The following is a 24,839-nucleotide window of genomic DNA, read 5'->3' as shown; positions in this document are numbered from 1 at the left end:
CTAGGCAGCTGAAGGGGAACAGTCACTGGCAGGGTGGACACAAGAAAGCCACAAAGGCGCGAGCAAGCTAGGCTTGCCACACAGGAAGTTGGCAAGGAAAGGCACAGCTGGCCTGCAGCTGCTGGGGGTGCCAGAGCAAGAAGTCATGCAGCCACCCCACATGGTGACCAAGAAGGGCCACTGTCCCTCAGAGGCGGCCCCCACCGGCACAAAAGATGGAAAGTGGAAGTTGGCTGGGGGGCTTCACCTGGGGAGGACCTGTCCAGCAAAGAGCTGCCGGTCACTGATGAGCGTCTGCACGAGCTCTCACGACTTCCTGCAGCAGCCCCCCATCCTGCGCAGCCCCTATGGTCCTGCCCACCCAGTTCTCCTGGACTCATCCCCAGGAACACGGCTCTCGGAGGCTTCCCAAAGACGTGCTGGCATGCTGGTTTCTACCTCATACTTCTTTTCTACCCCAAACTGCCCCTGGCCAGCTTTCACGGTCCCTCAAACATCTGCTAACACAACAGTTGCTGCCTGTTCTGAGGCCTGCTGGGGGAGGTTCGGGCCTCGGTGTGTGGGCAGCTGCAATCAATCAAACCTCTGTTTCGGCATCCCGACCCCTCCCCACAAACATCTTGCTTCTGTTTGAAGCACTGCTGAGAAATACAATTTGTTGCTCTTTCAAGCTGACCAGCTTGGAGTTAAAAATACGGCAGGGACTATGACACCCGGGGGACTGCATTCAATGGGTGATCTTTTTCATTGTTGCTTTTTTCTGAAATCTACACGTGATCCATGTCTAAATGGCCGCCTATAGCTCAAGTCTTGCTGGGAGCCAACCAATGCTGGGTGGTCAAACCAGGTCTCAAAAAAGCAGTAAGGAAAATGTCAGCAAAAGTCCTGCTAATAAACAACTTACACCCTCAGGCTGGGCCCTGCCCTCAATGGCACACATTGTCATATTGCAAAAGGAAGGCTACAGCTTCACAGAGAACAGCAACCAGAAGGGACGAAAACACCACGTGAGGGAGGCTGTGCAGGAGGTCCCGGAGCCGGCTGGAGCAGGGATCACAGCGTAACCAGTCCTCTGAGCTGCCTGTGGGCAACTTACTCTGTGGAACCGAGTGGTTGTAATTACAAGTCCAGGGAGGGCGGACACTGCTGCACTAGGTCCTTGCATCATTCCCCGCAGTAGGGCTTTCCTCACTAGTCAGCCTCCCCTGCTGAGGACCCAGATGGCCTGCTCACCTGCAGCCTCATTCAGCAGCTGTGCCTGCTCTCCTGGCACTGGGGTTTTAAGAAGATGTGAGCAAAGACCACCTGAAAGCAATGTCTACACCCCACCCAGGGCATCTCATCCCCGAGAGACAAGAGCCCCCACTGCCGTTAATTGGACAGCTGTGCCCCAGAGATGGGCTCGGAAGGGGTGGGGCGGCTGGCGGGCCCCTGGGATATTTCCACCCTAGTTTCAAGGGTGACAGACATGAGAATGCTCACACACGGCCAACTTCCTCTGGCGAGGGGTGCAAATCTGATTCCGTCACCATTTCATAACCCTGGGCTCTGAACAGAACTGACCGCAAGCTGAGCTGAGCCACAGGGCAGGGCTCCTTCCCATTTACCAAAGAAAAGCGATGAGGCAAGAAGATGAACGAATAAGACAAAGTGGCATGAACAGAAAAGGGAGGATGGAAACACAGGGAAAACGGTGGACAAAGAAAAAGAGGCATTCTCATAGCAGACTGAGGGCACCTCCCGGGAACGTCCACCCTCTGCTCCTAGTTCTGCCTCTGGAGGCACCCAGAAGCAGCCCACACCTTTCCTCCAAGTCCTGTGACTGTGACAATGATCACGGGTGTTTGTCAGCACCCACCCTGCTGGGCCAGCCAGTGCACTGGGTGCAGTGTGTGTGTACACATAGATACAGATACACACACGCATATCAACCGATGTGGATACACACACACACAGCTATAGATACCCATATGGACTGACACACACGTCCACATAAGCACATTCTCCACACACGTCGTTTCCCTTGCACCTGCCACAGTCCTGTCCTCCCACATGTTAAGCAATTTGCCCAGGGCTTCCAGTCTCTGGCCCCACCTCTGGAGGCCTTCTGGTTTGTCAATGTCACCTTCTAAATGCAGACCCAAAAGTGAATACCACGCCCAGACAAGCCCTGGTGGGCAGAGGGACCAACAGAGCTTCAGTTTCCTCAGGAGGGACTGGAATGGCCAACCTCTGAGGTCACATCTCCTGACATCCCCTGCACAGAGTCTATACCCAGGGCACCTGCTCCTGCTGCACTCAACTGTGGATACAGACAAGGGCAGGGCCTGGGACCTCAGCGCTTCCAGCCCTCTACTCTCTCGGGTTCTCTCTCTGGTCCCCTTCCTGCTGGCGGGTTGGAGGGGCTCCAGCTAGCACAGTCCATCTGGCTACACCGAATCATGGTCAGAGGGAAGCCCCTGTGTTCTCACGCACACCCTCAAGATCTGCTCTGGGACCCAGTCGGGGCCTCTAGGGGAGCTGGGGCTTTTCAGAATGGCCAGCTGCTCCAAAGGTCTAACTGAAAAGGCTGTCTGCACCTTTAACCTGAGGCGCTCACACACCTGGCCTCAGAACCCACAGGCGAAGGGCGCCTTTATAAGAATGCACAAGTGTAGCTCTCACCCCCAAAGGCAAAGGTGTAAACCGAGTTCAAAAGGCCCAGGAAAGAGAGGCCAGAGAACAGCAGAAGGAAGCGGGCCTTACCTGGTGCAAGCCTGCCCTTCCAAAGATATGGAAAGCCCAACTCCAAGCCTTACTTCCATAGGCAGGCAGGGCAGGCCCCACCCCCTTCTCGGTGGTCCCAAATGTTGAGTGAAGCCACAGCACGCAGATGCTGGGGTCTGTGGCCAGTGGTCCCACCTCAGTGGCCTTCTGGCAACATGTTAGTCCTTGTACACCAGCAACACGCCCAGCTCATCAGGTTCCCATGCACGAGGCCCTGCACTGTCCAGGGCTCTTGACAAATATACACAGGGATACCCTAGGCCTCGTTCTCAGGGCCCCATAGAAAAGCAAGGCCCACCTCCCCAGGCTGGAGATCATCTAATGGCAGAGTCTGACGGAGAGAGGGCTGGCCAGGGTCTAGACTCCAGGTGCGGACATGGCTCAGCGTCCACAGGCCCAGCCTCAGGGCTCATGCTTCCCAGAGGCCCCTCTCTACTTTCCCTGTGTCCAAGACCCACTGCCAAGCAGGCAGCCAAGGACAGACAGGCTGAACCAGAGCAGGCTCCTCAGGCTCCATGCACTTCCCAGATCCAGGAGGCCCGCCTGGAGCCAACGAAGCCATCTATACAACTGGGCACAGCCCCACTGAGCAATATATTTTTAAATAGTTTCTCACCAAACGAGGTCAGGAAATGTCTCCAATGATGCCAGTGGTGTTATTCCAACTGTGGCTAGTAAAATATAATAGCACGTATGTTGTTTTTATTACCTATCTAGCTTATTAGGTAATAAAATACGCTCAGCATTAAAAATTTAACTGAAGCCGTTATCATACCCAGAACTCTGGACTCTGGGTTTTCATCAGAAGTCACCCAAATCTGTCACCTCTCCAGCCTGTTTACCTATGTAAATTTTTCTAGAGAAGAGAAATTCCTCTTGGTATCCAATAAATGTGTTCAATCCCTGTCCAGCTAGTAAAGTCAAAAACGTCCACTATGCAGGAAAGAGAACGGCACATGCCTGGAGCCACAACGGAAGAAACAGAAACTGGATGAGGAGGGGCAGCAGCTCCGCCCCACACCCCTGCAGGCCCTCCCCCAAGCGGACCGCGCTGGCACAGAGGAGACACAAGCACACCACCATCTTGCCCTCCCATTGCCCCAGCCAGCACCCAGGCTCCTGAACAGAGGTGGCCAGAAAGTCTGGACTCGGGGCCAGGTATGCTCTGGACCTAAGACACCTGCACCTCTTCCCTTCTGCGTAGACCTCTATGTTAGTGGGAACTAAAGGAGAAAGGGGCAAAACCCCATGAAGAGAAACTGCACTTTCTTTGTAAAAGGAAAGAAGACCCAACTGAGAAAACAACATCGGGCACTGAAGGAAGTCAGCTATGCCCGCCTGAAACACGGTGAGCACGATGACCCTGCCTGCCCTGGATCCGGCCATAATGCTGAGTGACCAAGGCCAACCCCTCTGAAACCATCCTCACCAACAAGATCTTCACCTTCAAACCCAGTGAGGACCAATGTTTATAGAAACAAGTCCAGAAATGGTCAGACCGTGGCATTAAGCAACTGACAGCATCCTGAATGAACACAGAACCAAGAGCGTTGATCCTTGAGTCAGAGGTCACGGGGGCCAGAACCACTTCCTGGGCCTCACGATCACCTTGCCATCCCCAGCCACAACCAGATGCAGCAGGCTCAGAGACTCTCCTGATGACAGAGTATTAACTCCAAGTTCATCTCATTCAAATCAATATCCAAGATCAGTGTTAGCACCAGGCAGGGCTCCAAGACAAAGAGGATAAAAAGTCCAAGTGACAGGGGCGTGTGGCCAGGCACGTCCTCTACAGTGAAAGGCAAGGATGACTGCAGAGGCAGCTCAGAGGATACTGATCACAACTTCTCGACGGCCTCATATTTCAAGTTTAATCGAAGGAATAAACTGCCCCCAGTCACTAGTCTCAGCAACCATTACCCACAAGCCCAATCTCAGGATCAGCATCATCCAAGGGACACCGAATCCCAGTGTGTGTGAATGTTTCTTGCAGCAGCTACAGGGGGGGCTTCCTGGGAGAAACGGCTCCAGTGAAGGGCCAGAGGGGATTCCCAGTGTTTGGTCCCCGAGTCTGCCCACCAACGCCCCGCCTCTCACCATCTGCCTGCCCTTGTACCCCTAGCACTGTGCTCACAGTGAAAGGGAATATTTGGTTGTAAATAGAAAAAAACATGTTTTAAAAACAAACTGGAAATAAGCTTTCTTTGAACAGGTTTAAAACACAAAGAAATTAACTGACTCCTGGGTATTTCGGAAACCAGAGTTCTACGCTTGTCTAGGATGGCCCAGAACCAGCAGAGGCTCCAGTGAGCACCAAGGTGACTCCAGGCTGCCAGGACTCTTACCTGTGCCATCTTGGCAAGGTCTAGAGAAGGCCTCTGCTCCTGAACTTCTTCAGGGCGCCGCCTTTTAACACCGACCTTCTTGTCATTAAGGACACACGGCTGGGAGCGGCTGCGGGAAAGGCCGCTGGAGCGTCTCGCCAGCTCTGGCGTTGAGGCAGGTGTACTGCTGGCTGAGGGAGGACAGTATTCCACGAAGGAAAACTGCTCATGTGAGCAAGAGAGGGACCGCTGCAGGTCCAGCCGGCCCCCTCCCACGCGGTACGGGTCAGGGCTCCAGGTGTCACCTGCCTGTCCACAGGGGGCTGAACCTGGCACCCCTTGGCAGTGCGGCCCTCCAAATCGGTGGTGGAGTCCTGCCTGGTCACAGGGGGAGGAGAGCACGTTGGCCCGGGAAGGGAGGCTGAAGCTGGAGCTCCTCTGCATGGTGCTGAAGCCGTTGGAATAGCGCTGGACGCTGCCCCCGCTGTAGCAGCGTCTCTTTTCCACAGGAGTCCAGACTTTGGAGCCCAAGGGCCTCCATGATGTCCGGCAGCTGGACATCTCATCGGAGAAGGACAGTGAGCGGCACTGGCGCTTGCTAGGGGGTGCTGAGGGGTTCCCGTTGTGGTCACTGATGCTGAGGTCTTTGATCAGACTGGTCACAGCACAGGCGGTCACTCCCTCCCGGTGCCACAGTGAGCTGTCCTTTTCAGGCAGGCATTCCCAGATGCTGGTGCTCGGTTGGTCAATCTGAAGAGGGCATTTCCTGTCCAGGTCTCGCCATCTGTCATTTTCTGGTTCATAAATGACAAGGAGAAAACAGAATTTGAGAAGGCCTTCACTCCAGCCCTCTATTATCTCCACACCAACGGCCCATTTCAAACATAGCATCTTAAGAGCCAAAAGGCCCCTAGAAACCATCCAGTCCAACCTCATTTTACAGATGAGAAACTGAGGCTCAGAGACAGGAAGTGAATCCCAAGGCTTTGAGTTGAAAGTGGAAGCAGAGCAGGGCCTAGAATCCAGATATACCCCCGGGACTTCTGACAGGGTTTTCTTTCCAGTGTACCACACTGCCTCTCAGGAGAATCCAAAGCACATTTTCATCCAAAATGCCTTCTCATCTTATGGATGGGAAACCGAATCGCCCTGAACCCTGCCCTGGCTGGCAAAAGAGTCAGGACAAGACATGTGTTAAGTGCCACTAGGTTCTCTGCAGCTCTCAGGACTGGGACTTGATGCCCTGGCAGAAGACCACAACCAAAAATGTCTCTCAACACAAGACGGCTGGGGCACTGCCAGGTTAGTTCACCCGAATTCCATCTTTAAAGCCTTTGCTGAGAAGAGAAGCTGGAGCTTGTAGTGATTCAGGTCACTTCCACCAAAATGGTCAACACCAACCTCATCAATGGCTGCCAATCACAGCGCTTTCTCTGTGTTCACTTGATTTTTCACTTAAAGCAATTAAAATCTGTAAGGACAAGTCTTGGGCTTCACAGACTTAAGGGCACCACTTAAACTTATGTATTCAGGTCTTTACTTGAATACATGAATAAATAAGCTACATGAAATGCTACATTTGCACTTGAACCTTTATTTCTGTGAAATATTCAAGAACTAGATATTGTTTTTCTACTATGGAATCAGGCAAACCATGCTGGGAATTTTAAGAGATGCAAAGATAAATTTGACATAGTTCCTGTATTCAAGTTTATAGTAGAAAAGCAAAGTTAGGAGATATGCCGTGCTGTCAGGGAACAACTTGTTAGCACTATTTCCTCGAACCTATATATATTTACAAACCATGCACATGTGGATGGCTTGAGCCAGTCAAGAGAATAGAAGTGAAACCTGCAATGCTACTCGGTAGGTATTTAAATGCACGCCGGGTCTCAGAGCAATGCAGATCACTTACTGAGCATTTACCCTGGGCTGTGTCTACACAGCACCCTGTGTGCAGGTACAATCATGGACCAGATCGGGAGACTGAGGCTTGGGGGACATTGAGCAACTAGCCCAAGGCCACACGGCTAATACCTGACAGGATGTACACCCAGGTTAGTCAGGCCCCAGAGCACAGGCCCTTTTCTATACTACAAAGGGAGGGCCAGGAGCCCAGAGTAAAAGCCAAGGCAGAGCTAACAGTGGTACTCCTTCTTCTTGGGCATCCTGCCAAGGTCATGAGATAAGGATTGAGGGGCTGGGACCCTGGCAGGGAACACGGGAAGAAACTGTCCAGAGGCTGTGTTCACGGAGCACCTCAGAAGCTGGAGATGCAGGAGGGAGACAAAAGCCCAGGCAAGCCGGCTGCAACAAAGCAGGACTGTCGCTAAACATCGATTCATTCATCATACACTGTTCATCTCATCTCTGAGATTTCCCAGGCCCTGACCATGGCAGGTCTCGATATCTGCTCCTCCAAAAATCATCCAAAGTACCTTCCTGAAAGTTGCATTAGGATATTCAAATATGCTTCAGCACCCAAGGAAACCACTTCCTTTGGGTATTCACCATTCTGTTAAATCAGTTTCAGCTTGACACTAGTCAGCAGCTGAAAGTTCAATAAACTAATATAAAAAATTTTTTTTGAGACAGGACCTGGCTCTGTCGTCCAGGCTGGAGTGCAGTGGCATGATTTCAGCTTACTGCAACCTCCACCTCCCAGATTCAAGCTATTCTGGTGCCTCACCCTCCTGAGTAGCTGGGATTACAGGCATGTACCACACACCCAGCTAATTCTTTTTATTTTTTATAGACATGGGGTTTTACCATGTTAGCCAGGCTGGTCTCAAACTCTCGGTCTCAAGTGATCCGCCCACCCTGGCCTCCCAAAGTGCTGGGATTACAGGAGTGAGTCACCATGACCAACTATAAAGTAAAATTAAAGGAAATGTAAACTCTTGTTGACAGAGTCACAACTACCCCAGTTATCTGACTTAAAAGAAAACAAGTGAAGATGTATGTGTGATTACATTCATCAAAATGATGAGTGATAGCAAAATGGTAAACATAATTCAAACATCTTACAGCACGGGGCTGGTTAAAACAATTACCAAGGAATAACACGGAGCATGAAGAAGCAGAGTTTCAAAGAATATTAAACGACGTGGGGAAATGCTAGTAATATAAAGCTAAGCGTAAAGAAACAGGATATAGAACTATATAGATGGTGTGATTCCTACTTAGCAAAATGTGTATGTTGTGCTAGGAAGGAAATAAACCAAAATGTTAATAGCGGATTGGCAGACAGCTGGTTAATTTACCTTTTCTCTTTAGTTTTTCTATAGTCTCCAAATGTTCTATGAGACGAAATGTATTACCAAATACGTGGGGGGTGGGGGGGGCACCAGCCCACGGGTGCTGTGCCCTTGCTTAACTCAGGAAGTGAGCCAGGGTCGGGGTGGGGGCCTACAGCCCGCCCTCCTCTGGGTTGGCTCCTCTGGGTGTTCAGGAAGTTGCCGTACAAAAACGCTGGCCACTAACTTCTCTTTTGGGACAAGGCACTGAGACACCAGATGGGGCAGGAATGTGGCCGACTGAGGAGGAAACCAACGGGCTTGGCACGGAGCAGCGAGGGTGGCCGGCGCTCACGGAGCCCGAGGCGTGCTACAGACTGTGTCTCCGTCAGGTCTCGGGGAAACCTGGGATAAAAAGGAGTTAATCCCACTCTCAGAGGATACCATCTTCTCTTCCATTTTTGTGCCACTGGCCTGGAATTTTCCCCACCTCTAGGGAAATCATGAGAAGAAAGGGGAATTAGGAGCCAGGTAAACAGGAACACACCCTCTCTCTCATCTGCTAGTGCCCTTCCATTCCCACGGCCATCCGGCGATCTTGGTGCTTCTTGAAGGGACTCCTCAGGGCCTCCCTACTCCAGTCCTATCTCCTCACTGCCTCTAGAGAACTTTCTGAAGCCCCCACCTAGTACCTACCGTGGCCCATTCCCTTCAGCTGTTACCCGCTGCTTCCGGGAAAGAAGGCAAGCGTTTCAGATTGCCACCTGGGCCCATATCCTCATTGTTCCCCTCAACAAACCCTACGCTCCAGGTATCAAACCTCCTATGACAGTGAAGGTCACAAAAGAATCATACAGCATCAAATTCATCCTTGAAGAATTCCTGAACCAGCCCACAAAGTACACCTCCTCCCGCCAGCTTTGTGTAGAAAACCCAAAAGAGTAATTCTTACACACCAGTGATTCTTTATAAAACTAAAGTTTAATAACTGTACTGCAGGAGTGAGCACGGGTAAGATCTATATGCAGAAAGGCCGGAAGTCCCACTTGCGGGGCCTTGAGGGAACTATCAAAACCCAGGACATCAGAGCTGGACGATGAATTCCTACAGGACCTACTCATTCTGTGTTACAGAGTAAGCCTCTATGGCCTAATATATAAGATTTCTTTGTAGGAGGGAGGATTCAGTCAGTTTTTAACTGTGAAGGGAAGTGCAGCTTCCCGCAAACATCAGCTCTTTCACTCACCCACACCTTTGCAAAGGCCTGGAATGTTATTTTCCTGCCTTTATCCTCCTTTCACCAAGACGGTCTCCTCATTTAAAAAGCCAACTCAAAGCTCCCCTGAAGATACACCTTCTCCTAGCTCTGTGCACCTGAACTGTAATTACTGATCTGCTTACACATCTACTTCTCCTCCTAAGCCACAGACTCTCAAGCACAGTCCCAGTGAGGCTCCCCGGTGCCCAGCACAGAGCGGGGCACACAGCAGACCTGAGTCTGGTGCACGGATGAAGGACCGGATTGTAAACTGAAATAAAAGCTACAAGAGGATGTGGCGTTCCCTTGGACTCATGTGTCTTTTGTCCTTGGCAAAGGTGAGTCTTCCTTGGCCAGGTAAGTCCAACCTGGGCTGTGCCCTGAACCATCTGCCCCACCTGGGCCATGTGGCCATGTGCGACTCAGCCAGGAGATGGGCTGGCAGAGTCATGTCTAAGACACTCTGGAAATGTAAAGCACTGCTACTGTGTATCAACACCAGCCAGGTGGCCACTTGTGCAGCCTGCGGGCAGATTAATTGTTTCTATCTTTATCGCTTTGAGAAGTACAATATGAGAAAAGTAAAAACAATCGAGGCTATGTTTAGCCCTATGTTTTCGCCATTCGCTCAGGGAACAGAAGGCAATTTATTGGGTCAGATCACCAGACAAAAGAAACAGGAATAGAAGCTAATTTTTAATGGCAAACTGCCCCAACCGCTAGGCCCTGACGTCACACTATACAAAGGGTCTTGGTAGGCCTCTGAGAAGAGGATACGGGGTGCCCACCCCCCCATTCAATATCACTTCTGCACAAACAACTATAACTCTTTGAAGTCACAATGGCCATGGACGTAGGAGTCTACTGAGCAACAGTCACTTGGTGTAGTGGAAAGGGCAAGGGCCTGGGTTCAGACCTCAGCTCTGTAAGTTACTTACCCTCATAGCTATTATGAGAATTAAACAGGCATCTCGTACAGGGTATAGAGTAGGCTCTCAAAAACAGCAGTCATCACGAGGATAATTAACAGTATTGGAAACGCTCTCCTAGCTGAGGCTTGACTCAACTACAGCTGCAACTGGGTACCAGCCTCTGTGGAATCCAGCTGGAGTGGTAACCTGGCTTCTCTGCACTAGAATTTCTCAACATGTGGGTTCTAGGCCATCTACAGGAGCATCCTTTGGGGCTGTTTGTTAAAATGCAGATTTCTAGGCCCCATATCTGACTTGGTAAATCAGAATCTCTCTGGGTAGGCATTGGAATGCAGACGACATGGAGACCTGAGTTCTCAAACATCCGTCAGAATGGCGGCCACTGGGGCCATCCAGCACCATTGCCCAGAAGCTTCAGGAGGGTTGACAATTCTGGTCTCTACAAATTTGAATTCATAACATCATTGAAAGTTGGTGTTTATGTTTTGGTTTAGGCCAATTACAGGAAGTAGAAATATGGAGAGTAGAACTTAGAGGTTTCACAGGACAGGATGGGGACCTTCAGGACTTCCTTCTCAAGCTACACAACATGCTCTTGATAGAGAGCCACTAGCAAAGGCCTGAGAGGCTAACTCAACTCCTGTGAACAGGATGAGTGTGAAGCCTCCCACTTGCTCCCTGAGAACACACTATGGCCCATCAGCTGTGTCCCAAAGCCAGGCAGAGGGGATCCCCATCCACCTGCAGCCTGACACCAAGCCCCTGGGAGCCCTGAGCAGGGCGCGATGCCCCACAGCCTGAAAGTATGGCACCAGCCCGTTCAGTCCTGTGCTGCACCTGTTGCTTTAGCTTTTAGGACATACAAAGCTTCTCCATGTCCCCACTGAGCATATCTTCACAAGTCTGAAATGATACATATGTGACAGCATGTATATTTGTGTGTAGCATAAACACACACGGGGCTTTGCCTGCAGATGGGAAGGTGAGCCACAAAGTGTCCTGGGGCCCAGTTCTCTCTCAGTCTTGGACAGACTAGGTGACCGAGGTCTCTTCCAAAGCTGAGGTTCGATGTCTGAGCTTGCAGTTTCTGACTTTTGATTATGCCACAAAGAACAGGAGAAGGAGATGCCTACATACGCAGAGACAAGGACCCAAATCCCCAAATTCGCACTTGCAAGACTCTGGTCCTGCCACCGTGTGACTAAGAAGGGCAGAGGACTGCTGAGTGCACAGATCCTAGAGCTAGAAGCAAGAAAAACACTTAGAGGAACATCTGACCTCAAATCTTCTTATTTCCATTTCTACCCTTACATGTGAAGGAAAATTCCCGAGGCCCAGATTCTTGGGGGTCTGTAAGCCTTCATATATTCAAAAGAAAGAGGAGCTTTATAACCCTGGAGAGCTCTGTGCTGTTTTCAGTGGTGCCTCATAGTCACGTAAGTACAGCAGAATGTGGTTTTCAGAAAAGGTTAAGCACCTCATGTAGAGACCAAGAAACGAAATGCCCCGATTAGCAAGCCTGCTGTCAGATCCCGACCAGCTGACTCATTCTTAGATTTCACACCTATCTACTTGTGCTGACAATCTCTCTCCCCTGCCCTGTGGGTTGGGTTGTGCTAACTCAGCCTCACACAAAGATTCGATGCTTGGTTTGGGGACAAGCTCACCAATCCTTCAATGGTAAAATCAAGCCGAGGTATCTTTCTGAAGGTGGTTTTGCTAAACTGATCTTATGAAAAGAACATGGGGCTGGGAGGACACAGGCAGGGAAATGACATGAACTCCCCCACGATGGTGTCATCTGTTTCTATATGGACTTTAGAGCCTCTGGCTCCCTGGAGAGTCTCTTTGCCTATATTACCAGAAGGAGACTCAACTGAGACTGTGTCAGGAAGAAAAGGTCCTCGGGCTCTGCCTGCCAGGCCTCAGCTTCAGGTCCTGCCCACTCACCTGGGATGGACTATAAAATGGCAGCTGTGTCTTGGGTTCAGGGACAGCAACACAGGACACCGAGTTCCTCACACAAGACAGAAGGAACGAGGGATTAGGATGTTCCATCAGGCCCCACATCCAAGGAAGCAGGAAGGCGGGTCTGCAGGCCTCTGGGAGGTGACAGAGAGGCTGCTAAGGACAAAGATTAGGGTTCAGAGCCATTATCAGGGCCCTGCCCTTACCAACAGAGTTGGGGTGGCCCATGGCAGCTGCCACTGCTTCTGGGAAGTCTCTGCTCTTACAAAAAATGCCCAGTGGGATCCTCAAGGTTAAAAGCCACAGCAGATGGGGCACTGGGAACAGGGGCCTCAGTCTCACCATCTACACCCCCAGCTCCCACAGGCACTCATAAATGCACTGGGAGCAGCTAGTATTTGCAATGGCAACAAGAACTCCGAAGGGACAACAAGGTCAGTGTGCTCCATCTCCTCTGGATTTCCATCCTGACTGTGGGTGTGCACAGAGCATGTGAAACAGGCAGCTGCTGGTGATGCATCTCTCAACTGATGTGTACAGCAAAGCCAGCCACCATTACACAGACGAGGGAACTGATGGCAGACAGAGCTTTTCACGAAACTGTCAATAAATGCATATTCACTGCTAATCAGCTAACACTCCAACAGGGTCCTTGCTGAAGCTGAGAAAGAGAATGAGTGTGCATCCCAAGGACGAGACTCATCTCATGGGTTGTCACAGCAATGCCCATCTGATGGGGAAACTGGGCTTCAGAAAAATGTCACATCTCCTGCATAGACACACATCCAGCAAATGGCGGAGCCCAGACATCAACCTAGTCTGCAGCCCCAAGGTCATACTCTTGCAGTTGGGCCAGGCTGCCTAACATGACCATCTCTCCATGTGGAAGGCATGGCACTCAGACAGGCTGGCAGTGGCCATTCCCTGTCCCTCTGGCACTACTGTGGTCCCCTCCCCATCAAGTCAGCCCAACCTGGGCGAGACGGCAGCCCCAGGAAGCTCTGATTTCACTTGTCACTGGCAACACTACCATGTGCCAATCACATTTTACATCTACTTCCATTCTGTGCTTTATTACAGAAACACTGTCTGAAACCAATGAATGGTACAAGGAAGAATTTAAACATCCTATGTTGATGAACAAACAATTTTAGATATTTTTAAAAATCACGCAGATGACCATAACAAAAATAAACTAATAATAAAGCAAATCTTTAAAAATAATATATATACATATATACACACACATACTTATATATGGATGTAATGTTTTCTCAATGAAAACAAATCTCGTTCTAGCATACACTGGTTACCAAGCAGTCTCTTACCGGAGGACCTGGCCCAACGATCACATTCAAAATGACTATCTCTGAAAAACACAAGAAGTGGCAGAGACCAGTAATTGGGCCTGAGAAGCTCTGATTTGGTTATTGCCATCATTCATTTTGATTCATTCATTTGTTTATTTGTTCTAAGAAATCAAAACCACTCAAGCTCTGAAGGCCACCTTTTCCTGCAAGGTGCAATCATTTTCCACTTTCCCCGACAAATAGTGGCCGAGTTTAAAGACCAAAAGCTACCAAATCTCAAAGCAAAATCTCTTAGTCCTCCCCAGCTCAACACAGCCAACTGGTTTACCCTGTAGAAATTAATCCAGAGAGTGCCCCAGGGAACAACCCTTTTATGTACAGAGCAGACTTTAACAGCCAAGTAATTAAACCCTGAAAGTAAGGGCTTATAATTAAAATGCTGACAAACCTGAACTGGAGCGGCACAAGGAGGGCTGCTATAATATTTTTACAATTCCTTTTTATACATAATGTATGATCCTTCTGCTCAAGTTTCCTCTATGTTCTTTGCCTGTGAAATAATTTACATTAATAAATAATTTATTACCATAACTCCTAAAGTAATTATGGGTTTCCATCCAATTTTTTTTAGCATATGAATTGTTTTGTTCTCTGTCCATTGACTTGTATTTACAAGACTTTTCCGAGTAGCCTTTTTAAGATAATTGCTATTGCCTTCGCTTTCTCACATAGTATGTGATTTCCAGGTCCCCTCCTCGCCTGAGTGGTGAGGAAAATGGAATGTGTGGTGTCCATTGTCCCTACAATTCAAATGCACTGAATGGCTGCAATTAGCCAAGGGGGGTGAATGGAGACGGCGCTCACTCCACTTGCCCTGTTTCACCAAAAAAGATCAAACTAGTACGCGTGTGACCCCGGGTTCCCCACTGCAAATGGCAGAAGATCTGGAGAGAGCCTGGACTGGGTGCGCGTGCGGCTCCGCCCCTCCCCACACAGGATGCCACTCTGCCACAGCCCGGGCCCCTCTTTTACCCACTAGAAATGAGAACCAGGAGCAAGGGCTGGCTCCAACGCCCAGCCAGCTGACCGGTGGGTGGGATGCACCACGGAGATGCCACCTGACCCATGTTTCTTTCCTGTGTTGAGAGCACAAGACCCAGTCATATAAATGGCTCTTTCCCAGGAAGCTTTGCAGAGGGAATTCCACTTTAGCAAAGAAGGTGGGCTGGGGATGCTCTGGGAGATGAGAAAGGAGGCCCAGAGTCCAAACAGCCTCTGCTGCCAGGATCCCTGTGGCGGGGGCTGAGCTGACACCATCATAAGAGGCACTCAGCCCTGTGTAGGGCCGGCTGGGCAGCACTCAGCTCCACCCTCTCTGCTTCTCCCATCCACACTTCATGCTGGCTTTGTTCTCTCTTCCACACTGAAAAGCACAAAACCACTTCTCTGTATCAAGTTCCTAAACTGGGGTGGGGGACAGGAGTGGGGAGGGGCCTGGTATCCAGCTTGCAATCACAGGACGTGAAGCGCTTTAAAGAAAACAAAAAAAGCATAGGCCAGGCGCGGTGGCTCACACCTGTAATCCCAACACTTTGGGAGGCCGAGGTGGGTGGATCACCTGAGGTCAAAAGTTCCAGACCAGCCTGACCAACATTGTGAAACCCCGTCTCTACTGCAAATACAAAAATTCGCTGGGCACAGTGGCAGATGCCAGTAATTACAGCTACTCGGGAGACTGAGGCTAGAGAATCGCTTCAACCCAGGAGGCAAAGGTTGCAGTGAGTCAAGATTGTGCCATTGCACTCTAGCCTAGGCAACAGAGTGAGACTCTGTCTCAAAAATAAATAAATAAATAAATAATAAGGCATTGTTGTGAGCACTCAATTATATTAGTTACGTGTTTTATCTAAGTAGGTGCAGAGGAGGCTGAGCTACTTGAAAGGGTGACATTTTAAGAAGCTATCAGGATGCTGTGCTCCTTGCCCTAACGCACTTGCACAGATTTTCTGCAGAACATTTGTGAAATTTGAACTCATACTGACTTCCAGTGAGGACTGTGGCATGGGGGCTCAGGAGGAAAAAATCCTGAGTCAGAGGGCCAACTGTCCCCAGCTCTCCTGGGAGAATTCCACTGCTCAGCACCAGAACAGGAGTCCTTTATCTTCAGGAGACAGGCTGCAGGGTTGGTGATTATGATAATTTGGTGTTTTATCTTTGCACAGCATTGTCCAGCACTGGAAGGACCCAAAACCCTCTTGAAAAGTCCAGCCAGCCCCTCAGAGTATTCTCTTCCCCACTGTTGAAAAGCAGGCACACCGGGCATGGTGGCTCACGCCTGTAATCCCAGCACTCTGGGAGGCCGAGGCGGGCGGGTCACAAGGTCAGGAGATCAAGACTATCCTAGCCAACACGGTGAAACCCTGTCTCTACTAAAACTACCAAAAATAACTGGGCATGGGGGCATGTGCCTGTAGTCCCAGCTACTTGGAAGGCTGAGGCAGGAGAATAGCTTGAACCCGAGAGTTGGAGGTTACATTGAGCTGAAATCGCACCACTGCACTCCAGTCTGGCAACAGAGTGAGACCCCGTCTCAAAATAAGTACATATAAAATAAAATAAAAACAGGCCACCTGAGATGTAATCTCGCTGCCTGGGGTGCACTCCCAGTTCATGGAGCACAGGGAGGGCTGGAGAGGTAACCCGAGCTTCCACTAGACAGAGTGGACAGGGTGAGGCCCTTGACTGCTGACCCCCACCAGCAAGTGCAGGAAAGGGACAGAGGCAGGAGGGAGGATGTGTGCTGTGTGTGGCCGTCTCCTTAAATCCCCACAACTTGCAAGCTGAGGAAACCTAGCCAGGAAGACAGGGCGGTATCCCCATAGCTCAAGGGCCTCCACACTCATGGACGCTGGCCTAAGCTGTGTGGAATTCACTGTTATTGATCTTTCTTCTCCATCAGACAGAAATCTCCTTGAGGGAAGGGGCAGGGTCTGATCCACTCTCTCCCTCAGCAGGTGTCTGACACACAGCAGGCGCTCAAGTCGTATCTATGACAGCAAGCCATGAAAATGCAAAGGCAATGCAATGGTCACTCAGCGATGCATGGTCACGCAGGGCAGGGTTTTCCTGAATCAGGGAGGGGCTGAGCAACAGAAAGATGAGGCCCATGGGAGAGAGAGCAGCAGACGAGAACAAGAAGTCTCCAAAGACCCCCAAAGGCTCCCTGCTCCTCCCTCTGCTGCCTGGCAGTGTCCTGGCATTGTCCCACAGAGCAGAAGGAAGACAGGACCCTGCTGAAGAGAAGAAGAGCCTAGGATGGAGGCATTGGCACCCAGCCAGCACATCCTGAAGAGCCACTCTGTAAACAGGAGTCTGGAGACTCAACACAGTCCCTCCTGGAAACCATGACCTCCTCGGCAGGAAGCAGGTTGCTGGGCTCTGCAGCCTCTGACAGACTCTCCTGGGTCAGCTGGGCTTTTCCCCCGACACCTCCCTTCCCCGGGGTCTCTGCCTGGGTACCTGGGCCTCAAAACCTGCCCCTACAAGGGCATCTCTCTCTCTCTCTCTCATCACAAACCCACCAGACTTCCACCTTGTTATAACTTACACAGTGCAAAGATCAGAAAGCCTTGAACAGCCTTGAAATAAAGACCAATGTCTCCACAACCCAGTTTACTGGTCTGGCCCAGTTGACAGTGAAAGTCTAGGCTGGGTTGAGGGATTAGGCATGCCAGGGCCTCTCTCTCTTTCCCAGGCATGACACAGGTAGGAAGCTCAAAGGTGAGGCTGTCCAGGAAGCAAGCAAAGAGGCAGGCTTCTGAGCTATGTGTCTGGGGTGCCGAGGGTTTGCCGAAAGCTGTAAACCACCAGGGAGGTATTCAATCCTGTGGGAGAGGCCTCAGAAGTATGTCACACGGTAAACCAGGCCAGTTGATCTCCCTGTCTCCATCTTCTTCAGTGGCAGTGTCAGGAGCACTGCCAGGTGTCCCAGAGCCATGGCACATGGTGGAGAAGAAAACCATCTTCCTTCGCCACCCACCTGAGTCCAACTCTGCCTACTGAGGCACCTCGCTAGACCTCCGTTCTCCCATATGTAGATGAAGCCACTGGCAGAGCTGGCGGGGCCCTGCATGTAAGGAGACCAGCACAGTGCTCAATCTGACTGGCACCCTCCATCGCCTCCTCTATGGGGACTGTATCTAAAGAAGAAAAACAAAACACCGTATGTGGAGGGAAAGGACAGAGAAGGAAAGGCAAGGGAGACCACAAGGTCTGACCAAGTCAAACTTGGAATCTGAAAGGCCACAGTAGTCATCCATCATCCAAGAGTGGCTTCGGAGTCCAAACAGACGTTACGGAAACTCACCCGGCAAGATGTCCCCAAAGGTGGGCAAGGAGAGCCACAGAGAGACAGTGAGAGGTGAAACAACGCCCAACCAGCTGAAGCATCAAGAAATCAATATAATCAATAGTAATCTTTTTTCACCTCCTATAAAAACAGTAATTCACACCCGCACAGAATCAGAAGATGAAGGCAATCTTCTCTGGAAGGCATGTGAGCAATATGAATCAAGAGCCTTAAAAATGCCCCTGCCCTCCAGCCTGTCTATTCCACTCCTGGAGACTATCCTCACAAATCATCTAAAAGGCAGACAAAGACTTAGGCACTAACACAGTCACTGTTCATCCCCACAGCAAACAGAACGGCCCCTTGACCCCACAGCCTGGCCACAGTTCCATCGCTAAAGACATTCTGATGCATTTACTACACAACGCAGTACTGGAGACCATTCAGATGAACAATTTTAATGCTGTGGGAACATGATGGTAACCGCTCCAAGTGAAAAAAGCAAACGAATATAGTTTTACATAATTACATGTTCAACGTGGAGTGGGCTATATAAAAAATGCTAACAACATAAACATACACAAAAATATCAACAGTAACTCTCCCCGGGCACTGAGGCTACGAGAGTTTTGTTGCATATTTTACACTATTGTACATTTTCTGAATGAATAAAATCAACATGAATTACTTTAATCATCAGACAGAATTTCTCAATATTAGAGTTGTAAACCACACAACAGTGCCTGTCCCTTCACTCAGACACCATAGGGGACCAAAACAGTTAAAACACACAGAAGAGTCCCCAGGGCTGCTCTTTTTGAACTTGGGTCCAGAAAGTGCTTTGAGCGTCTCACCTGGAAGACTCAGACCCTGGCTGGAAGGGCTAGGAGGACAGCTCCCAGGACGGCCTTGAGTACTCACCCATAATTCCACAAGAGAAAAGTGTAGGTCCTTGACTCATCTTCTTTGGCGTGTGCTGAAAACAACCAGAAAAGCTATTCACTCTTCAAGTCATAGGAAGCATGTTTGCACTGACTCTGTACTGATCCCTTCTAAAGTCACAATAAAAGGGTGACTGTCCTTTGCCAATATCAGATCAGGGAAAGGAGGAAAAGATATTCAAAGATAAAACATCTGCACAGAATTAGGCCCACACTTTTTTTGTCCCAAGTCTCCAGTGAGTTAAGGAGTCCATTGAATTAATGGGCTTTGAAAACACACAGAAAGCCCCAGGACCTCTCACACGAGGGGATTTTTCTACATGAGTTAGGCGGAGGCGGCCCAGGGACAGGGTGGATGGTAAACAGTGGAACAAGCTTCCCTGAGCTGGGCTGAGAAGAGACCAAGAGAGGAGGGAACCTCCCTGGGGACATGAAAAACCTCAAGTAGGGAGCAGAGGGCCCTGGGTCCCACTCTGAGACCCCTCCCTTCCAGATTCAGGGACAACAGCTCTCCCGCTCTGGTGAGAAGCATGGGGAGAGCTTGGGAGGCCTGGCCTCTGCTCTGCGGGCTGTTTTGTGGCTACATCAAGGCCCCCTGAGGCATTTTCTCTGAACTGAAACAGAAATTCAAGGGTTATATTTGGTCTCCACATAGCAGCTCTGGCTTTTGAACTCCTTGGCACTGTAGTTCCACAACGGTTTCCCTTTCCACTGTCAGCACCCTTCGTCTTCCCTGATGCCCCACGTTACCCTCAATTGAAAGCTATGGCCATTAGGCAGAAAACAGGCCAATAAGGCCTAGAAGAACCCCAAATCCAGGGCGCTTGCTCCATGGCTACACAGTAAGCTGGGTGTGAAATATTCTGGGGCTTTCTCATGCTAGGTGACACCCAGGTCAACAGGCTTGCTCTGTCCTCTCACGAGCCAGAGCCCCAGGAAGCAGCTCGGTCAAGTGCGCTGAGGCTCCCTCACTCACTCACCCACTCTCTCAGTGGGCACAGGCTGGTGATTCTTTCTGTGCAGGCTGTGCTGGGGGCTGATCGTGCAATGGTGAAAGGAGCTCTCAGCCCTAGAGAAATCAGCCTGTCGTAGAAGGCTCTAACTTCTGAAAGGAACCCCCAACACTCCCCATCAAAATGACATGAACAGACAAGGCTTCCAGGCTGGGAAGTGGGCAAGGGCCCAGGTCCTGGCTCTTTAAGGCCTGGCAGGAGGCTGACTAGGAACGCCTGGCCCATCCAGTTAAGAGGGTGGCAGGCACCAGGCACCAGCTCCCTCACCCCATCCCCATCTGCCCAATCTGGGGACCTCTGCACTAGGTCAACAGTGTGTTCATCCCACAGGGTTACCAACAGTCCATTGTGCCCAACCCGGGGACACAGAGGCGGAGGAGGGCTCACACTTTATGGAAGATAGTCACAGACAAACCACAGGGAGATGGGGGCTGGAGGGGATGTCAAGGGAAGCATGCTGGGATGTGGGTGGAGGTCGGCGTAGCCTCCTGCAGGGAATGCCTAGACTGGTGCTGAAGAACCACAGGAGCTTACAGGGCTGAAGGGGAAATGGGGCAGTCTCCTACAGGTCACCCTCCTCAGTTTAAAATGATCCAAACAATATCATTAGGCCACATCACCCTCCTGGATTCCACAGTAACGTAACCATCCCCTCTACTGCCACCTGTGGGAATACCTGGAAAGAATTCAAAACGGCTGCACCTGCTTCCCCCCATTCCCCGACACAACCCCAGCTAAGAGGTACAGCTGAGACCACACCAAAGTCATCCCAGGGACAGTGGGTGACAAGCGCATGAGATCCTGCTGCTGGGGCTGCCTGCACAGTGGAGAGCTCAGCCTGTGGATGCCAGGCAGGCCCCCGACTCTCAGGCTCAGAGAAGGAAAGTGGGCCGGGGCCTCACTTGCCAAGGGAGGCGGCTCCCAATACTAAGGGAGCACCTGGGCACAAGGAAAACACCCCCGGCGAAACCCCAGCCCCCAGCCCTGCGCCTGCCAGGTGGGCAAAGGCAACCCAGGCTGGGAGCCCACAGAGGCCACACCAGGATGGGGGCTGGGGAGAGCAGAAGAGAGCAGGAACACTGGAGCACCCTGTGCGCTTCACTGGCATGCATGGAGGAGGGCTTGGGGTTTTCCACACGGATGCAGGAAGCCACAGGGAGTGAGCCGCCCCCAGCCTGGCCAGCAGAACAGTGCTTGCTGGCCGCCTCTCACCAAGCTGGCTTGTTCTCGATCAAAGGGGATCTCAGGGCCCTCCTGACCCAGGCCCTCACAAGGAACATTGCAGAGATGCTGGGCTCTGTCTGCCTGCCGAGGCAGCACTGGCCCAGCACAGAGAACACCCCAGGCACTCGCTGATACTCAACTTGCTCATTCTTTCATTCAATGAGGACTTGTCGGCATCTTCTGCAGGTCCCCAGAGTGGCCTGCCATTTCCAACCTGGAAAACACACTCCTCGCCACCCCACCGCTGGCCCTGATCCCAGAGCTGCCAGCCCCAGTAACACCCCTCCTAACCACTCTTACAGCCTGTGCCCTCGGCCCCCATTCCCTACCCTCCACCCAGAGCCCAGAGTCATCTTCTTAAAGCAGAGATCGGACCATGTCATTCTGTTCCACCAACTTCCCACTGCAACCAGAATCAAATCCAGCTGCTACCTCTCCTCCACAGCATACATGGCCCCGTATGAGCCAACTGGAATGCCCCCAACCTTGCTCCGGCCCTCCCCGCCTCACTCACTCCACCCAGTGGGGCCAGGCCAGTCAGTGCCATCTCAGGGGCTTTGTGCTGGGATCGTCACGCAGCAGGCTCTGCACTGTTCCTGTCCCGCGGCCTCCTCAATGGCCTTCCTGGACCATCCTGGCTAAAGTGGTGCCTCCTGCCACATGCTTCTCTCTCCCATCACCTCGATTAATGAACATGGTAGGTACTGGAACATCTGTTCCTCTACTGATCCTCTGCTCCATAGGAATGGAAGCTTCCTGAGAGGAGGGCTGTCTTGGTTCCAACATCCCAGCAGACAGCAGGTAGCACGGCCACAGCCACCTGCCAGCGCCAGCCTCACTCCTGCGGCCACACACCCAGCGGATGGCAGGCAATGGAAATAGATTTTCACTGAGCAGAAGCTACTGCCTCCCAAAATCACTGGCCTCGTGCCAAGTCAAATCTCAGTGGGGAAGAGGTGAGAGGCCAGCCTGAGAGTCAGAACTGGGGTACTTTCACCCTCACTGGATCATGTCTTAGTGGGACTGTCAACCAAGGTGCCTCCACCTCCCCTGGCCCCAGGCTGGGCCCAGAACTCAGGCCTGGCTGACCAGACACTGGCTCCATGGCTGACTCCTGACCACAGGGCTAGGGTTGATTAGCCCAGCAGCGAGGCCCTGAGCCTGCCCGTGAGCACCTGTTCCAAAGTGCTCCCAGCTGCTCCAGCCCTGCCCTTTCTGAGGCCCAACTTGCCCCCCTCCTCTCTAGCCCTGCCAGTTCTCCCTGTGCTCCAGAAAGTTCTCTTTTGGGGTAAGTGAGCTGGAGATGGCCTCTGGAGCTGACAAATGAGGAACCCTAACTGATTTCGTGCTTGACCTTGAGACCAGACCAGGGCCCATATCTTGCTTTCTCAGCCCCATCTGTGAGGCTAAGCCAGTGGTGGTCAGGCCAGAACGTCATGTACCGACAGCTCCCCAGGGCGCCAGGCCCAGCACACCCTGACCAGTGGCAGGTCTCCCTGGTCCAACTCCACAGGGGCAAAGCAGCAGAGTTCCCGCCTGGCTCTGGGTTAGCCAGGGCCTTTCTCCCCCGGATACCAGTACAGGCGAACATTCCCACTGGTGTGTGCCGTTCCTACAGCCAGCCTCTCCAGCCGTTTGAACCTCCGGCACCCACAGTGGGAAGAATGAGCAAATCACTGAGTGGAGGCCCACCAGGCCCTGAGGGAAACTCGGCCCTCTGAGGTTTCACAAGACACTCAGTGTCTGCACTCGGCGAGCACCCGAGCCCTAGCTGAGGTCTGCAGTGAAATCAGAACACAGCATGCTCCCCTTTGTGTGTCTCCCACTGTGAAGCCTCTGTTCCCAAGCCCACCCCGGGGCAGGGCCTCATCTCTCTGAGACTCCTCAGATCACGAGAGAAGGTTTTTGGAATTAGATCCTCATAGGAAAGGCAAAAGCTGGAAATCAAATGGATGCTTCAGGGCCATCTGTCTGACTAAAGAAAGCAGCCCTGGCTTAAATAAAGACACAATTAAGGCTCCAAATGAGGAACTGGCCCTGCAGAAAATGCCAGGCCACAACCACGGTTCTTCATAACTTTCCTCTGCACGGTATCGACTAAAGCAATCAAGTGGCCTTTTCTATCTCCTGACATGGCGTCACAGGGGCCACAGCGTGACAGGGGGAGGCTCGCACTCATGCCCTGCAGGGGAACGAGCGGGACACCCACACTTCCGAAATGGAACCCCGCAACACTGTGGCAGCCGAAAGCAAAAAGGAGATCCAGGCCTGAGACTAGAAAGAGAAGCTGAGCAGGGAACAGCGCCTTCAGGCGAAGGCTCTCAAAATGCTGACGGAGATCCAGTGGCTCTGACTCCCGGGACTCCAGGGTTAGCCAAAGCATGGGCAGGCCCCTTGGTATCTCTGCCTGCCCAGGGTGAAGGGCATCAGGCTGCCCGGGACCCTGTGCACCCCTGAGTTCTAACTTCAGGCCAGCCTTGGGCCTGCCAGGGATCGTGGCTGGGGCTGTTGAGCCCAAAGTGCCAACTTAGCATGGCCCAAAGTATGAAGAATCCCAGTGCCCAGGCAACTGGTGCAAGCCCCAATATGGCCACTAACGCCTCAGATGAGGAAAGTCATTTAAGCCCTGGCATCCTCATCTGACAAGTGCAGAAGGAAGTGCTTTTCTTTCTTTCTTTTTTTTTTTTTTGAGACGGAGTTTCGCTCTTGTTACCCAGGCTGGAGGGCAATGGCGCGATCTCGGCTCACCGCAACCTCCGCCTCCTGGGTTCAGTCAATTCTCCAGCCTCAGCCTCCAGAGTAGCTGGGATTACAGGCACGCGCCACCATGTCCAGCTAATTTTTTGTATTTTTTCAGTAGAGACAGGGTTTCACCATGTTGACCAGGATAGTCTCGATCTCTTGACCTCGCGATCCACCCGCCTCGGCCTCCCAAAGTGCTGGGATTACAGGCGTGAGCCACCGCGCCCGGCCCTGGAAGTGCTTTTCTATCTACCAGATCAGCCCCTCCAAAAGACTAGCCTTGATTGTTATGGGGAAAGTCAGGCCTCCTGGAGCCGCACGATGCCCTCTGCCCAGGGGCAGCCAGCCGTCAGCTCCCTTCGGTCTTCAGCCTTGTGGGAGGATGGGCGACTGGCTGCAGAGAGAACGGGCCTGGCCAAGGGAGGTGGTCACTCTGGAAACAAGAGAACAGGCCCTTGGCCCTGTTCTTGGCCCTGTTCTCTTGGGCGTGCGGGAAGGAGCTGAGGGAGCACAGTGCTCCAAGGTCAAACGTCTGGGCTGCCTTCCAGGGAGCAGCTCATGTTAGAACACTGGAAGGAAGAGCCCACTCGGCAGAGGACAGCACCGGGCAGAGTGGGGAAAGGGGAACCGGCCCCAGCCGTGGCTGCTGGCAGTGCAAGCAAGGCCAGGGCCACAGGCACAGCCTGAGCCTCAGGGCCTTCTCTCCCTGGGCGGGTGGGCCCTGTGCTGGGAAAGGCAAAATGCTGACCACTGGGCCTTTTTTCCTAGACCTTTCTT

General features: G+C 51.8%; 1 protein-coding gene across 1 annotated transcript in view; it reads right to left on the bottom strand.

Moving 5' to 3' along the window:
• The window catches only part of FAM53B (family with sequence similarity 53 member B), an 82,583-nt gene that overhangs the window by 53,224 nt on the left and 4,520 nt on the right, over window positions 1-24,839 (bottom strand). The window contains exons 2-3 of the mRNA XM_012453395.3: window positions 19,064-19,118; window positions 5,112-5,884 (exon numbers count right to left, since the gene is read on the bottom strand). Of these exons, the coding sequence (XP_012308818.1) occupies window positions 5,112-5,884; window positions 19,064-19,118 (828 nt within the window). The remainder of the gene's footprint in view (window positions 1-5,111; window positions 5,885-19,063; window positions 19,119-24,839) is intronic.

The sequence above is a fragment of the Aotus nancymaae genome, unplaced genomic scaffold, assembly GCF_030222135.1.
Source record: "Aotus nancymaae isolate 86718 unplaced genomic scaffold, 86718_ANA_hifiasm-v0.15.2.pri h1tg000010l, whole genome shotgun sequence".
NCBI classification, from domain to species: domain Eukaryota; kingdom Metazoa; phylum Chordata; class Mammalia; order Primates; family Aotidae; genus Aotus; species Aotus nancymaae.
This window is presented reverse-complemented; position numbering and strand designations above follow the sequence as displayed.